This window comes from Furipterus horrens, unplaced genomic scaffold (genome assembly GCF_987537825.1).
Source record: "Furipterus horrens unplaced genomic scaffold, mFurHor1.1.pri manual_scaffold_3, whole genome shotgun sequence".
In the NCBI taxonomy this organism is placed as follows: Eukaryota; Metazoa; Chordata; class Mammalia; order Chiroptera; family Furipteridae; genus Furipterus; species Furipterus horrens.
In genome coordinates this window covers 122803451-122821525 of record NW_028327173.1, presented here as the reverse complement: position 1 = coordinate 122821525, position 18075 = coordinate 122803451, and the positions used below count along the sequence as shown (strand labels likewise).

Here is an 18075-nt window from a genome sequence, read left to right as displayed (position 1 = left end):
CACTTATGTATTCAACCCATATTATATTAGGTATATTATGTATAACTGGAGATTCAATGACAAGCAAATAAATACAATTTCTGCCTGTTAGTGCAGAGCTAAATTTAAATTTTGTGGTGATAGTCCAAATCACAGATGTTCCACATGGTGGCTGTGTGTTGTCCAAGATGGTATGAGATGACTCTGACAATTAGATTTATTTTAATTAATTAAAATTTCAGTGTAAATACTCAGAGGTAATTAGTCAATTGAATGTTCTCACAGTATACCCTACTTCTTGTTTAAATATCTTAGATTTAGCACTGTATAAATATACCCTTTCTAAAGGTTTTATTTGATTAATTTGGAATCAAACATTTGCCATGTTATGGATGATTTCCTATTTCCTGTAAATGGAAAATTATTTCAGACCCAAGAAAAATTCCAGAAAGCTTGGAACCACTTTACCATTGCCATAGAAGTTGATCCAAAGAGCTACCTAGCCTATGATGGAAGAGCTGTGGTCTGTCTTCAGATGGGTAATAATTTTGCTGCAATTCAGGATATTAATACTGCCATAAAGGTAAAAATCTACTTGGATAATATTATTATCATCAGCATAAATCAACATCATAATGAATAGAGTGAAGTAAAAAAATTCTGTTACTTAAAAAAAAATTTGTAGAGAAAATAATATTTGTATTTCCAGGAGATTCCTAGAGTAAAGAGTTACTATGGCTTGTCAGTTTCATAATCTGAATGCATTTAAAATTCAAAAAACAAATTCCTGATATATGTTGATTCTCTCAGTAAATGCAGTTTATAGTTTCATGGGACATCAACATTATTTTGTAATAAAAATGAATGCAAAAAATAAAATAATGTTCTGGGTTTGAAGAAGCTGGAGAAAGAACAATATAAATCCCCAGGTTCTTCTGTGGAGAAATGGCAAATAAAAATCACAGGTTTTGTATACAATGACAGAAAACCTTTCTCTTTTTTCCCTAGATTTTTGGATTCTGTGTCCGTAGATTTGGGTAGCTGCTGTAATCTTTGAGATGACAAAAAGGAACGACCTGAAAGATAATTGCTACTATGTAGGACAGATAAACATGTTAACTATTTAATTTCTTTTCCAGCTTTAACAGAGCTAAACAGACAAGCTTTTTCCTGTGTCTGTTCTTTGGAAAGGAACTGAATAAAGCACTGAGATTATTTGTTTCATAACAATCAAATCAACGAAGTGTTGCCATTGAACCAGCTTCGTACCCAGCCCTTTCTCAAAATATTTGCTCTAATGCGGCTTCCCCTGCACTATAAAGTGACTAGTTTCCCACAGTAGATTTCATAACGTTCCTTTTTGTGGACATGAAATTGGAGATAAATACTATTCCCAGATGCTAAATAACCATACCATTGCATTGCAGATCAAAACTACAGCAGAATTTTTAACAAACCGTGGTGTGATTCATGAGTTTATGGGTCAGCAACAAAACGCAATGAAAGATTACCAAGCAGCAATCTCTTTCAGCCCCACATACTCACTGGCCTACTTTAATGCAGGAAATATCTACTTGCACCACAAGCAGTTTTCCCAGGTAATGTGAGTTTCCGTAACATTTTCTTTTTGACACTAAATGCTTTCTTTGAAATATATAGTTTCAAAATGCAATCTTTATATTCTAGGCTAATCATTCATTAGCTCTTTAAAAAATGTTCTCTTTCATAGAAAGTTTATAATTATTTATTACAGGTTTAACCTCTATGGATTTATTTTCCTCATTATCACCAGTTCAATACTGGTCCCGCAAACATTATTTTGGACTTCCCAGGTCTCAGCAATTGTCTTGCTGTGCATTGTGACAGCTTCCGGCCTGGAATCCTCTGCTCTTTGCCGCTACTGAGCCAGATCTTAGATTTCCTTTAAGACCCTCTTTCATGATGTGATTACTTGATTATCATTAACTCATCTTACTTTCTACCTTTTATGTATTTCAGTTACTTACTGGAGGTAATGAGATTTGGATGTTCTGGTTTTATAATATGATAGCTCAGTCTATTTGGACCTTGATTCATAATGTCTGAAATAAAAGCATGGGGTCATTAGATGATATTACTTTATATTTTAAATTTATTTTATTTGAACTGTAATGCAGTAACATGATTCAAACTCAACATTAATTTTTACAAATCTATATTTACTCTTTTGTTCTGTTTTCCTTCAGTTCATCCTATTCTTTGTCTATCTTGTTGAGTCAGAAGCTTAATTCATTTATTGTCACCCTGTTATTTCTGTTGTGAGTAAGGTTATTCCTTATCCCCCAGTGCTGCTTTAAGCACTGTCCCAGATATTTTGGTCTTTGAAACTTTAATTTTTGTTTTCCCCAAATTTTGCACCTGTAATTTTATTTTCCCTTTGATTCAGAAATAAATTAATAGGACATTTAAAATGTCTAGGTGGAAGGGCTTTTGTATTTTCTAATTTTGATATTTATTGAGTTTTAATGTGGTCTCATATATAGCAACTTTAAAAAAATATTCCAGATCCTCTTCAAAGAAGAGTTTCTGCTATCAGGATAGAGTTAATATATATGTATAAGATCTAAGGCATTAATTGTATTTTTAATTAGTCAATATCCATTCTTTTGGGTTTTTTTCATTTGGTTGATCTTGGACTGAAAAAATTTAAATATCCTGTTGTTGGTTTGGTCCTATATAGTTTTCTTTATATTTCTTGTAATTTCTGCTTTATGAAAATTGCTGCTACATTACTTCATGTTTAAATATTCATATATATTACATATGCATTATATATTGGAGCCTTCAGCATTATAAATGCCCTTTTTTGTTTCTTTAAGGCTGTTAGAATAAATTTTACTTTATCTGATATGAACATTGTATCCTCTGATTCCATGGTTTGTTTTTGCTTGGTCTTCCTTTGCCCTTCCTTTAATAGCCAACATTTAAAATCCTTTATTTTAGATGTAATTCTTATATAGAGTTGGGTTTTGCATTAGAAACCAATTTGAAAATATTTATCTTTAAAAAATATATATATAATTTTATAGTTCAATTACAGTTGTCCCAATTTTCCCCTGTTGTTCTCCCATCCCCCCCACCTGCCCCCGCCCCCACAGAGTTCATATCCATGGATCCTTTATACATGTTCTTTGACTAGACCCTTCTTCTTCTTTACCCCTCTATACCCCTTCCCCCTCCCCTCTGTTCACTGTCAGTCTGTTCCTCATTTCCATGCCTCTGGTTCTATTTTGCTCATTTGTTTTGTTCATTAGGTTCCACTTATAGGTGAGATCATTTGGTATTTGTCTTTTGCTGCCTGGCTTATTTCACTTAGCATAATACTCTGCATTTCCATCCATGCAGTCCCAAAGCATAGGAGTTGCTTCTTTCTTTCTGCTGCCTAGTATTTAATTGTGTAAATTTCCACAGTTTTTGATGCACTCATTTACTGATGGGCACATAGGCTGTTTCCAGCACTTGGCTATTGTAAATAACCCTGCTGTGAACATTGGGATGCATAGGTTCTTTTGAATGGGTGCTTTGGGGTTATTAGGATATAATCCCAGCAGTGGGATCACTGGGTCAAAAGGCAGTTCCATTTTTAGTTTTTTGAGGAAATTCCATACTGTTTGCCACAGTGGCTGCACCAGTCTGCATTCCTACCAAAAGTGCACCAGCGTTCCTTTTTTTCTACATTCTCACCAGCACTTGTTGTTTGTTGAGTTATTAATGATGACCATTCTGACAGGTGTGAAGTGGTGTCTCATTGTTGTTTTAATTTGAATCTCTCTGATGACCAGTGATGTTGAGCATCCTTTCATATGCCTATGGGCCCTGTGTATGTCCTCCTTGGAGAAGTGTCTGTTTAGATCCTTTCCCCATTTTTTAGTTGGGTTGTTTGTCTTCCTGGTGTTAAGTTGTATGAATTCTTTATATATGTTGGGGGTCAAACCCTTGTCCAAGGAATCATTGGCAAATATGTTCTCCCATATGGTTGGTTCACTTTACATTTTGATGTTTTCTTTAGCCATGCAGAAACTTTAATTTGGTGAAGTCCCATTTGTTTATTCTTCACTTTATTTCCCTTGCCCTAGAGGGTGTATTGGTGAAAATATTGCTGTGTGGGATATCTGAGATTTTACTGCCTGTGTTTTCCTCTAGGACTTTTATGTTGTCATGTCTTACATTTAAGTCATTTATTCATCTTGTGTTTATTTTGGTGTGTGGTGTAAGTTGGTGGTCTAGTTCCATTTTTTTTCCATGTATCTGTCCAGGGACCCAGCACCATTTATTGAAGAGGCTATTTTTACTCCATTTTATGCTCCTGCCCTCCGTTGTCAAGTATTAATTGACCATAGAGATGTGGGTTTATTTCTGGGCTCTCTATTCTGTTCCATTGACCCATGTGTCTGATCTTATGCCAGTACCAGGCTGTTCTGATTACAGTGGCCTTGTAATACAGTTTGATACCAGGTATTGTGATCCCTCCTACTTTGTTATTCATTCTCAAGATTGCTAAGACTATTCGGAGTCATTTTTAGTTTCATAAATTTTTGAAATTTTTTTCTATATCCATGAAATATGTCATTGTCATTTTAATATGGATTGCACTGAATCTATAGATTGCATTGGGTAGTATGGACATTTTAATTATGTTAATTCTTCCAATCCATGAATATAGTATATGCTTCCATTTATTTGTATCTGCATTAATTTCTTTCCTCGGTGTTCTGTAGTTTTCTGAGTACAGGTATTTTACCTCCTTGGTTAAATTTATTCCTAGGTACTTTATTTATTTATTTATTTATGTTACTATAGTAAATGGGATTTTTTCCTTAGTTTCTGTTCCTGATATTTCATTGTTAGTATACAAAAATGCCTTTGATTTTGGATTATTGACTTTGTATCCCACTATTTTGCCAAATTCATTTATTAGGTTGAGTAGTTTTTTAGTGGAGTCTTTAGGGTTTTCTATGTACACTATCATGCCAACTGCAAATAATGACAGTTTTACTTCCTCCTTTCCAATTTGGATGCCTTTTATTTCTTTTTCTTTTCTGATCACTGTGGCTAGAACTTCCAATATTATGTTGAATAGAAGTGGTGAAAGTGGGCACCTTTGTCTTGTTCCCAATATTAGGAGAAAAAGCTTTTCATTTTTGCCTGTTGAGTATAATGTTGGCTATGGGTTTTACGTATATGGTCTTTATTATATTGAGGTATGCTCCCTCTATTGCCACTTTGCTTTGTGTTTTTATCATGAATGTGTGCTGAAAATATTTATCTTTTAATAGGTAGGTTAAGCCCATTTGTTATGGAAAGATAGAGACTAGAATCAGGAGGTCTTTATTCCTGCTTCAGTTCTTGTCTCACTCCAAAAGTTGAATTCAAGCAAGAGACAACATGAATACAATATTCTCTCACTTATTGCGGGTATTATGTTCCAGACCCCCGTGCAAAGTAGGAAGCTTACATTTATTTTACACACTTAAACCTACGTAACTTTAACAACATACGTATAGAGTACAGCAAAATCCCACGATATAGTAAAAAATCTGCAATAAATAATTAAATATAATATTTTTAAAAACCCCTCAATACAGTGAGGCCACAGTAAGTGAACCATGATATAGCGAGGGACTACTGTAGTGGAAATGAGAAAGCAAGTTTATTTATGAAAGACATATGAGCACAAAGCTGTAAGCAGGCACTCAGCTAGTCTAGTGCCCCGCATATAGAGGAAAACAAGTTTTTAGTAAGTTTGTTTTGTACACTTGAGCTGAGACTACAGGTGGGCACTTAGCTAATCTAAGTACACTGACTATTGGGGTTCAGGGGTTATATACCTCAGCTGGCTTCCAGAGGTATTCCTCCTTCTTCCCCTTCTAAATCTTGGAAACAAGTAAATGTTCTTTGTCTTAGCAAAATTGTTACAGATGCCCCTCTTTCACAGAATAGGTCCGCCCTCTTTCTCCTGTGCATTCCCACTTCTGATGTTCAAAATACCCAGCAATCTTAGTAAGATAGTTACAGAGTTCCCATTTCTCAGCACTGTCTCAAGGACTTTCCACTCCTTCTGTGCTATTTTGCTTGCAATGCTTGGGACACCCAGCAATCTTATCAAATTGAGCTTGGGACCTGCTGAGTTAATTGGTGAGCCATGTCTTCCTTTAGCTTCCAGCCTCCTGTATTAAGTTCTTTGTTAGATTGTAATGGGGAGGGCCCGGCCTTTGTTTCCCCTCTGGCCACTCATTCCTAGCTGCTACCTAACATACTTATGTTTTGTCATAATCAGTATGTTTGGTCTTAGTTCTGTTATTTTATGTCATATATTTTTATTTTCATGTATTTTAAAGATATTTTGTTCTGTGGTATGTTTAATTTTTTTCAGTTTTTCTGATACTGAGGAAGGTTTACAGTTTTTCTTTACTGATTACCTTTATAAAAGTACTTTTATACCCTCATTTCCTGTGCTTTAATATCTTTACTATGAACAATAATAAATTACCCTCCCTCTCATCTATTATTCAATTTTAGTTAATGGTATTCTCTTTAAAAAATGTTTTTCTATTTGTATTATTAAATATGCTTGAGCTTATTGTATCAACATACTTTCCACTGTCTGTCTCTGTTCTCCCATTTTGTTGTGAGTCCCAGAGGACTTAATATTTGTATATTATTTTGTTACTCATTTAAAATTTCATCTTAGTTCTCCAGTTAAGTATATTCAATTCTCATCAGCAGACCTTTTGCCAGTTTCCTTCCCAACCAATAATTTCTTCGTTGTCTGAAATTAGTCCTTTAGTGTAGTCCTGAGAAAGGGCTCATGCAAACAATTATTCCTTGAATTTTTTCGTGGTCATCACTGTTTGCCTAGAGCCTTTATATCCTAAAGAGGCATGCCTGGGTTTAAAATCCTTAGCTCACTTTTTCTTTCTTTGTGTGAATATCTTGTGTTGTTTCACTGTTTTCTGGTGTTGCTTGTTGATATCAAGCAGCTGGATGCAAATCCAATTTTTGTTATTTGTGACTTTTCTTAGGATAACCAAGGGTTTTATTTCAAAGTACGTCTTAGACTTTACTGTTGAGGTCAGACTTAACAAGTACACAGTGTGTGTTTTTAATATGTAGATTTCAAAAAAGTTTTATTGAATTCAGTGGAAAATGTTTTTCTGTTTCATAGTTTTGATTTTCTTCACTGAGAATTCTCTCTCTCTCTCTCTCTATATATATATATCCTTTGACTTCTATATATCAACTATTTTTCTCTTTTTAACATTTTCCTTCATTTTTATCATTTCTTAATCTCTTAATGTTTTTCATTTTTGTTGCCTTCTTCACATCTGTATTTACTGTGTTTTTTGAGATATTTATTGTCCTCTTGTAGACCTTATAATTTGAGTTTCTTTTAATATTTTTTCTAGTCCCATACCATTTCCATGTCATACTTTCCTGGACACCTCTTTCCTGAGATTCTTTATTTCTGAATTATTTTTTCTTAAATGCAATTGCTTCTACAATAATTTTTTTCTAGTTTATTTTGAAATTTTATAATTTTTTATCTAGATTGTAGAAATCTTTTTTCTGAAGAGCTTTTATTTTTCCAAAAACTAAGTTGTTATTTTTCATTCTTGTTTTTACCAAAAAACAGGTGAACTACTTTTCTGTTATTCATGTTTGAATGTAATAAATTATTTTCCTATTCTGATAGCAGACATTCTTGTGGGAAACAGGGGGGTGGCCATCATAACTTTCCTAGTGGGCACTCTCATGCTGTAGTGCTTTACAATATGTCCTCTCTAGCCTACCCTGATTTGGAAGGCTATCACGAGCTCTGTGCTTCTCTAAGCTTTCCACAGCCCTTGTTTTCTAAAATGATGTACTCATTTTCCCCCCATTGCTTTTAGAGAGGGAGTGGGGGAGGGAGAGAGAGAGAGAGAGAGAGAGAGAGAGAGAGAGAGAGAGAGAGAGAGAGAGAGAGAGAGGGAGAGAGAGAGAGTGATTGAGAGAGGAGAAACATAGATGTGAACCATCCATTGGTTGCCTTCTTGTATGCGCTCCGATTGAGTATCAAACCTGCAACCTGAGTATATCCCCTGACCAGGAATTGAACCCATGATCTTTTGGTCTACAAGATGATGCTCCAACCAATTGAGACACACTGGCCAGAGAAAATGTACTCATTTTAATAGTTGTTTTTATTGTTTACATTTTTTGAGACCTGCCACCTCTATATTTTCTTTCACTACCCAATATTGTCACCATACTCCTTAATAAAATTATCTTTAGGGCTTCTTTAAGTGTGAAGAGGCTATGTTTCTTGTCTATATTTTGCTGGAAAAATTCAGCAAATATTTCCTGTTTCCACTTGGCTCTTCATTCTTTCTGTCTCCACATATTTGTGATGTACCTGCTGTGTGCTTGGCATTTATAAACACCCTGAGAATACAGAGCTGAACAAGGTAAAGAAGCCTTCTTTTATGATGTAACTTACATCTACTTATCTGCCCAGGTAGATAGTACTGTATAGGTGGAGAGTGGGGGTTTAGGAGCAAGCCCCGGGCAGCAGCCATGTTTAGAAGTGAAGCAGAGAGGAGATGCCAGAAAGCAGACTTAGAAGGGAGCATTTATCCAAGATGATATGAAAAGCTGGAGAGCATATCACTCTTTAGCATGAGGGCTGTAAGAAGGGAGAAGTGTCCTGTGTTGAATGCTGCTGAGATGTCAAGGAAGAAGAGCTTGGAAGAGGTCATTGATGATGTGGGCAAGAACATCATTGGAATAGCAGTGGAGCAGCAGCTTGACTGGGAAGGGTTGTGGAGAAAATGTGAGGGGAAGAATTTGAGGCAGTTCAACTGGTTCAAGAAATCCTTCTGTGAAGAGGAGTAATGAAATGGGGTGATAACTAGAGTGGGTTAATAAGTGCTTTTTTGTCCTTGTTGTTTTTATTTTTAAGATGAGGGCTAATTGATTTGTGGTCCTATGTTAATGACAAGGATCTAGTAGAAAGGGAGAAATTGTTATTGCAGGAGAGAGTGGCAGGGATAATTAGGATCAAAATCTTTGAGAATTTGGTGGAGTTAGAGTGTGAAGTTGCAGGGGTGGCCTTTGCTTGGAGCAGGACACACTGCTTTATGGTGTGAGGGAAAGCTGAGAGTCAGGGAACAGTTAGTTATAGTTTGGTAAATACTGACAGTAGGCACTTCTATTATTTGTATTTTCTCTATGGAATACTAGTATCAGTTATCAGTTAAGGGTAGACAATTAAAAAGAGAACAGGGTGTTGAACTTTTGAGAAGAAAAGAGAAAATGTGAAATGCTTGTTTAAAGACTGAACATGCTAGGGAACTGTGGCAGAAAATGTTTTTGTTTGTTTGTTTGTTTTTGTTTTTGTCTCTCACTGCACAATTCTTTATTTTCTTCTTTTAAAAAATTTTAAATTACAGTTCAAAATCAATATTTTCTATTAACTTTTAAGTATCCAGTATACTGGTTAGACATTCCTTTAATTCCCGCAGCAATCCCTCCCACCTGGCACTGTACATAGATATTGAACAACATTAACCTCTCATTTGAGGTTTGTGGTTATGAATCTAAATTGAGATCTTGACTGTACACTGCTTTGTGTACAATCCTTTCTACACAAATTTAATGCTATTTTGTATCACTCTACAGCTGTCTCTGTGCTGATCTCTTCTTTTTTTAAGTATATTTTATTGATTATGTTGTTACAGGAGTCCCAATATTTTTCCCCTTTGCTCCTCTCCATCCAGTACCCCCCTTCCCTCCAGCAATCCCACCTCCCTTAGTTCATGCCCATGGGTCCTGTGTATAACTTCTTTGGCTTCACTCTTTCCTATATTATTCTTAATACCCCCCTGTCTATTTTGTACCAACCAATTATGCTTCTTAGTCCTTGCACCATTTCCCCATTTCACCCCCTCCCCCAACACAGCTGATAATTCTCCAAATGATCCCTATACCTATGATTCTGTTCCTATTCTGGTTTGCTTAGTTGGATTTTGTTTTTATTTTTTTGATTCAGTTGTTGATAGTTGTGAGTTTGTTGTCATTTTAGTGTTCATAGTTTTGATCTTCTTTTTCTTAAGTCCCTTTGACATTTCATATAATAATAGCTTGGTGACGATGAACTCCTTTAGCTTCACCTTGTCTGGAAAGCACTTCATCTGCTCTTCCATTCCAAACGATAGCTTTGCTGGATAGAGTAATCTTGGTTGTAGATTGCTTTTCATCACATTGAATACTGCTTGCCAGTCCCTGCCTGCCTGCAAAGTGTCCTCTGAGAAATCAGCTGATAGTCCTATGGGCACCCCCCTGTAAGCAACTCTCTGCCTCTCTCTTTATGCCCCCAGGACTCTCTCTTTATCTTTCACCTTTGGCATCTCAGTCATGATGCGTCCTGGTGTGGTCCCCTCTGGGTCCAGCTTGCCCAGGACCCTCTGTGCTTCCCGGACCTGTATGTTCATCTCCTTCACAAAATTTGGGATTGGTCAGTACAGGGTGACCTGTTTCACCACGTTGTGGCACTGTATGTGGGGGAGGGGTCTGAGAGGGAACAATGCCGCCTGCCCAGCACTTGCCTTTTTTCCCAGCACCTCTCCAAGCTCCACACCAGACTGGCGCCCCTCTAGCTGCTGCCCTGGCCGTCATTCCAAGAGTGGGTGGGTCTGCGGACATTCTAAGACTGTGGGGACCCTTTAAACAAGCAGACTCTGCTGAAAGACTGGCAGTTTCTTCCTCCGCGTGAACCCCCACTGGTTTGCACAGTTAGAAGCAATGAGGCTTGATTTTCCCCAGTGTTGGGACGGTGAGCTGTGAGGTCTGGTGAGGAGCTGGGAATGCTCCCCTGGTGTCCCTCGTGACTTTAAAATATGTGACTGCGCTTTCTGCCAGCCTACCGCTGCTGCCCGCCGCAAGCACACCACGTCCTCTCCGCCCCAGCTCCACCCCTCCTACCTCTCTGGATGAGTATTTCTTTTTTATATATTTGTTTGCTGGACTTCCATGCAGTTTGATTTTCTGGAACTTCTGGTTGTCTCTAGTTTTGAGGTAGCTGTATTCCTTCTTAGTTGTGGAGGGAGACGCAGCGTGTCTGTCTACGCCTCCATCTCGGCAGAAAGTCTGTGCTGATCTCTTATCTCCTCACTCTAATTAGATTGTCAGCTCTTTACTCCTCTTCTCTGTAGATTTCCTTACTCAGAAAGCCTGTCTCTACCCAGGTTTAAACTACAGGTCAGCCTCCACCTTTCATCTGAGCTCCTAACCCCCCCCCCCAGTTGCTAAAATGGGATATTTTACAAGTGCATGAGGGCCCAAACAGAATTTCTGTATCATCTACCCCCAGTCCAGTGCTTCTTCACACAAACTAAACTGTCTCTCAGTTCAAGATGTCATCTTCCATAGTCACCTGAGTTAAAACATCAGTGTCAACCATAACTTCCTTTGTGTCTCCTCCTTCATCTAATCCTGTCAGTTTTGCTTCTTATTTTTTCTCAAATATGTCCCTTCCATTCTGTGTCTTCTTCTGGTGCCTTCATTTAGCTCTTATTCTCTCCCAAGTAAGAGCATGACCCTGAGCAGTCTGCTGATCCCTGTGATGAGCCTGGTTGACCTTAGTGGTGAGGCTACATGCTGGGACAAAGAATTATTGGAGGTATAATTCTGTGAGGCCTGAGACTGTCGTAGTTCAGATCTCAGTGGACAGTGGGAGGCTAATATTCCTCTCAGCTGACAAGCCAGGGTCAATTGCTTTAAAATTTATCAGACTTAGGCCCGCTGTCTCTCTGGGTCCTAGCAATGCTTCCCTGCACTATAGAGTTAGTTAACGAAATGGAGACAAATGTGATGCCCAGGGCAACATTCTGTTCCCATAAATGTTTCACATCCACATGAGAAGGAAACCTTCACATTTTCAACATATTTGTCTTCATTAACTCTGGATATCATCCATGAAACTTCAGTTAAGTCTAAGGTGTAGTTTGATTTTTTTCTTAAGTATGGTTCTATGTCTTCACAACTGGGGATACATTAGCTATGCAAATATTTTTATCAAAAATGTATTTTGTCCTCTGTCCTTGGGTTTCACAGTGCAAACTCCTTCCAGAGACAGACAGACTTTAAGAATAGTTATTCAGTTGTATTAGTATGCTCTAGGCCTCTTTGTAAGGAAAATTCTTTATCTTCTGTTTCACTCAGCTTTGTTTTTGATTATACCAGAACAAAGATTTATGGTCGGGAGAAAGGGTCAGAGCAAATAATCTCTAGAGGGTTAAAACACCTATGAGTTTTGGTTTCTTATATCATTAATTAGTGACTTGATGATTTTAAACCACATTTTGATGAGCTATGTGTTTGCATTGTGACTGCAGGAGACTTTAAAAATAATTGAATCTGCTTTCTAATTAATTACAAATATGAGGACATTTGACCAATTGTTAAAAAATCAACATCATCCATTGTGGTTAGTGTCTTTGGCTTGTAATTGCTGCATATATATACACTTTCATTTCTAAGTAACATATTGCAGAAGTTTTAATAGAAAGTTAAATTGTTCAAAGTTAGGCACACTATTGTGCTTCACTAAGATCTATTCTTTTCAGCTGAGGTAGACATTTACTCTTACCTGATTGTAGTCATGCTTTTGTGATGTATTATTGTGTCACCTTTGTTAATCATGTATTAGTGAATTAAAATGAAGTCTAAATTGCTTTTTGAAGGAAGTCTTGTCCCTGCTTAGAGTTATTTTCTTGCCTCATTTCTGATGATTGTGAGTTCAGGCCTCTGTGCAGGAGTAAATTCTCTTTGAGCTCATAACAGAAGGAGGTCGGTCCTGCTGCCATCTTAACAGATTCTTTGCCTGCACTTCAACTGCAGCATAGAATAGCTGCCACTCTGGAATGAGATGGGTTACAAAGGCTAATTGTTTCTCAAAAGCCATAGACAGCTAGGTTTACAAAATACTGCCTGAGGGCCATGATGTATCTTCATTTGTAGACACTGGGAAAAATGACATATCAATAATAATTGAGTTCTTCCTAACTTCTGCATAGCATTCTCAGTACTTTACTTAATCCTCATAACAACACTGAGTTCTATTTGTTAACTCCATTTTACAGATGAGAAAATTGAGGCAAAGAGAACTTTAGTTACTCACCTGAAGACACAGAAACAGTAAGTGGGAAAGCCAGGATTTGAACCCGGAAATCTGGCTCCATGGTCAGGGCTCCTGGCTACCATGTTATCAGAGTTTCATTTCACCAGTGATAGACATGAACTGAAAAACAAAAATCCCTGAGAAACAGAGAAAAATAGTTCAGTGAAGGACATTGATAAAAAATGATCAGAGAGATAGGAGAAAATCCAGGGAGACATCCTGTTACAAGAACAGAGAGAGTTTTAAGAAGGAAGGCAAGATCAAGAGTGTTCATGCCACAGAAATGTCATGGAAGAAAATAACTAGAAAATGTCCATTGGGCTTGAGGACACCTTCAACCTTAACAAAGAGCAGAACTCACAGAATAGGGGGAGGTAGGTAGAAGCCAGATCATGGTGTATTGGAGAAAAACCAAGTGGCAAGGAACTGGAGAGAGCAAGCTCTATTGTGGAAAATGATTTTTTCCTTTAGGGAAGTTTTAAAGTAGGAGCCAAATTTTCATTCCTCATGGAGTTAGAGAAGCGGTTCATGACTTGAGTAGTAGGGTGTCTGATCAGCATCTCAAGCCATTTGTGGTGAAGGATCAGGTTTTTTTAAAATTCTAATTTGTTGTTGATCAAGACCTCAGTACTGGTCTGTGGACCACACTTAGAAGGGGTCCCTTCCATTTTCATGATGAGCTGTGAATATCTAGAGTCTTTGATCTTCTTGACAAGTGGACTTATTTTCTCCTATCTTTCCTTATAGCTTTTCATAGTATAACTGAGTTTTTATCCCTCTTTGGTATGGTTTAGAACCTTGTTTTCAAAGTTTACTTATCTCTTTAGCTCTGCTTTTCTATGAAAAGTGTTAATTTTCTAACTTATATTTTATCTTATTTTGACCCTTTTTTCTTTTCTTTTCACCTTTTTCTAGTGCTGTACAGGGCTGTGGGATTTGTGGGATGGTGGTAGAGTAGTGAAGCATTTTACTTCTTAAAAAATATTTTATCGTTTATGCTATTACAGTTATCCCAATTTTCCTGCCTTTGTTCCCCTCCACCCAGGCTGCCCCACACTGTTGTCCATGTTCATAGGTCATGCATATGTGTTCTTTGATTAATCCTCTCACCTTCTTTCAACCAGTCCCCACCTTCCTTCAACCAGTCCCCACCTTCCCCCTTCCCTCTTATAGTGGTCTGTGTGTTCCATGTTTCTATGCCTCTGGTTCTATTTTGGTTGTTAGTTTGTTGGTTCATGAGTTTCCACTTGTAAGTGAGATCACATGGTATTTGTCTTTCATTGACTGATTTATTTCACTTAGCATAATAGTCTCCAGCTCCATTCATGCTGTCACAAAAGGTAAGAATTCCTTCTTTTATACTGCTGCATAGTATTCCATTGTGTAAATGTACCATAGTTTTTTGATCCACTCATTTACTGATGGGCATTTAGGCTGTTTCCAAATCTTGGCTAGTATAAATAATGCTGCTATGAATGTAGGGGTGCATATGTTCTTTTGAATTGGTGTTTCAGGATTCTTAGGATATATTCCCAGAATTGGAATCACTGGGTCAGAAGGCAGTTCCATTTTTAATTCTTTGAGGAGACTCCACACTGTTTTCCATAGTGGCTGCATCAGTCTGCATTTGCACCAACAGTGCACTAGGGTACTTTCACAGAGAGGAGTATTTATTTTATTTTTCTTTAATTTATTAAATTTATTAGAGTGACAGTGGCTAATAAGTTTATGGAGGTTTTGAGTATATAGTTCTATAATACATCATCTACATATTACATTGTGTGGTTGAGTCTCCTTTCATTTTTATTACTGACATTGCCTAGAGTTGACTACACCTGGTGATAACAAAAAGCAGACCAACTATCGGTCAGTTTTATTGCTGCTTTTTGCATTCTCTACAGACAGTGCACCTCCTTGCCATCTGTATCTGGGATAAAATCCTTCCATGAGCCCCTGGAAATGCCATTGGCCTTAATTTTATATCAGGAGTAAAAGTAATTCAAATTGCTGTATAGCTGCCAATTAAAATATATTCAAGTTACCACCATCTTCACATTTTATAGGCCAGTGACTACTTCTCAAAGGCTTTAAAGTTTGATCCAGAAAATGAATGTGCTGCCATGAATCGAGCTATTATAAATATGATATTAAAGAAGTATGAAGAAGCAAAAGAAGATTTTGCAAATGTGATTGAAAGCTGTCCCTTTTGGGCTGCAGTATATTTTAACAGAGCACAGTTCTACTGCTGTTTAAAGCAATATGAACTAGCTGAGGAAGACTTAAGTAAAGGTATTGTTTTATGATGTTTTGGGAAAGATTAAAGTGGTTGATGTATTTATTTTTAAGTAACAAAAGAATAAACTCATCAAGTCTATTTGTCCAGATAAGTATACATTAGAACGAGTAATTTATATATCATATTTTTAATGTAATCAATCTGGGTTCCTTTATGTAATAACTTACAGTATTGATAAGCTAAGATGCAGAATATTATTAGGAAAACTATACACAAGCACTGCCAGTCTTTTAAAGAAAAACATTGTACTCTTTCCCCAATGTATTGCCTTAGAAAGAGTCAATATTTTAAATATAACTAAAAAATTAGGTTCAAATGAAGAAAAATGTTTTCAAACAAATAATATTAATGTTATATTATAAAATTTTTATTTAAAAAAATGAGACTTTTTGAGTGTTAGCATAAAACATAACTTGATTTTTTTTTCCTTTTCAGCTCTATCTTTGAAGCCTAATGATGCTCTGATATATAAACTTAGAGCAGAAGTTCATGGCAAAATAGGTGTGATTGAGGAAGCCATGGCTGACTATAAACAAGCACTATATCTTCAAGAATATGCCCAATAATAGGTTACATAGACTGCGGTTTCTATAGCAGTTTACACAGCTGTGAAACCAGAAATGGATGTGTATTCATTGCTTCAAACAAAGGTTGTGCTATCTTCCTTATTGTATCCATTATGTTTAGTCTTCTCTATAACCCTTTAATGCAGTTTAACAACATTTATGTTACATATTAATTTTAAAACATTTAGATCATTTTATGCATATTTGGAAAACTCAATAATTGAATTTCTTCATAGGGTGCAGAATTTAAATGAGAATGTTTCTTAAGGAATATTAACATTTGAAATATTTTCTTTGAAGTAAAATAATTCCTTTTGAAATAGTACTGCATGATTGTAGAAAAAACATCAATAACCTTTTTATCAATATCTACTCAAAATGTGTTCAACATTATCCATATTTTAAAAAATAAATTTAGAGCTGATGACTATCAGGAAATTGAAGTCACACATGTCTCCTTTCTCCTTCTTTAAACAATGTCTATTCAGGCCTGTATTCTTCCTGTTACTCATATTCTTCCAACAGATAAACATGCTCATTTTTTTCAAGTTGGCTCTCTTCCAGGATAGCACCTATAAAGATTCTGAACATCTGATTCCTTGAGATTACTTCCTCTGCCTCTTTAATGTAATTTTATAAACATAAATTTAAAAAATCTGTATACACTTGTGATTAGTGCTTCATACATGTTGGCAAATAAAAGTAAATTAAAACAGCTAAAAAGTCTTTAGAGAATATCTTTTTTATTAGTACTTTTTTGTTTTCCTCTTTTTAAAATTATATTTTACTGATTATGCTTTTACAGTTGTCCTTATTTTCCCCCTTTGCCTCCCATCCACTCAGCAACCCCACTCCCTCAGGCAATTCCTCCCTCAACCCCATAGTTCATGTTCATGGGTCATACATATAAATTCTTTGGCTATTCCATTTCCTATACTGTACTTTGCATCACCATGGCTATTCTGTAACTACCTATTTGTATTTTTTAATCCCCTCACCTCCTCACTCATTCCCGCACCCCCTCCCATCTGGCAATGATCAAAATGCTCTCTGCATCCATGAATCTGTCTCTATTCTTCTTGTTTGCTTAGTTTGTTTTTTAGATTCAACTGTTGATAGATTTGTATTTTTGCCCTTTTATTGTTCATAGTTTTCATCTTCTTTTTCTTAAATAAGACCCTTAAACATTTCATAAAATAGTGAATTTGTGATGATGAACTCCTTTGGTTTTTTCTTGTCTGGTAAGCTCTTTATCTTCCCTTTGATTCAAAATGATAGCTTTGCTAGATAGAGCAATCTTGGCTGTAAGTTCCTGCTTTTTATGACTGAATATTGCTCACCAGTACCTCCAAGCCTGCAAAGTTTCTTTTGAGAAATCAGCTGACAGTCTTGTGGGAACTCCCTTGTAGGTAACTAACATTTTTCTTGCTGCTTTTAAGATTATCTCTTTATCTTTAACCTTTGCCATTTTAATTATGATGTGTCTTGGAGTGGGTCTCTTTGCATCCATCTTGTTTGGGACTCTGTGCTACCTGTACTTGGATGTCTACTTCCTTCACCATATTAGGAAAGTTTTCTTTCATGGTTTTTTCAAATTGATTTCCAATTTCTTTCTTTTTCTCTTCTTTTTCTGGCACTCCTATGATGTGAGTGTTAGACCTCTTGAAGTTGTTCCAGGGACTGCTTATACTATCCTCATTTTGGGGGGGGGGTTCTTTTTCTTCTTGTTGTTCTATTGGTTGTTGTTGTTTTCTTTTTTGCTTCTTTATGTTCCATATCATTGATTTGATTATCAGCTCCATCCACTCTACTGTTGTTTCCCTGTAAATTGTTCTTTATTTAAATTAGTGTATCCTTCATTTCTGACCAGATCTTTTTTATGCTGCTGAGGTTCTCACTAAGTTTCTTGAGCATCCTTATAATCAGTGTTTTGAACTCTGCATCTGATAGCTTGCTTATCTCCATTTTGTTCAGCTCTTTTTTTGGAGTTTTGATCTCTCCTTTCATTTGGGCCATGTTTCTTTGTCTCCTGATTTTGG

At 36.4% G+C, this 18075-nt stretch overlaps 1 protein-coding gene across 1 annotated transcript in view; it reads left to right on the top strand.

The window, feature by feature from the left end:
• Positions 1 to 16183, top strand: part of TTC6 (tetratricopeptide repeat domain 6) — a 218113-nt gene extending 201930 nt beyond the window's left edge. Inside the window, exons 29-32 of the mRNA XM_090270118.1 lie at positions 410 to 562; positions 1407 to 1577; positions 15238 to 15463; positions 15906 to 16183. Of these exons, the coding sequence (XP_090126244.1) occupies positions 410 to 562; positions 1407 to 1577; positions 15238 to 15463; positions 15906 to 16036 (681 nt within the window). The 3' untranslated portion in view covers positions 16037 to 16183. The remainder of the gene's footprint in view (positions 1 to 409; positions 563 to 1406; positions 1578 to 15237; positions 15464 to 15905) is intronic.
• Positions 16184 to 18075: the final 1892 nt, after the last annotated feature.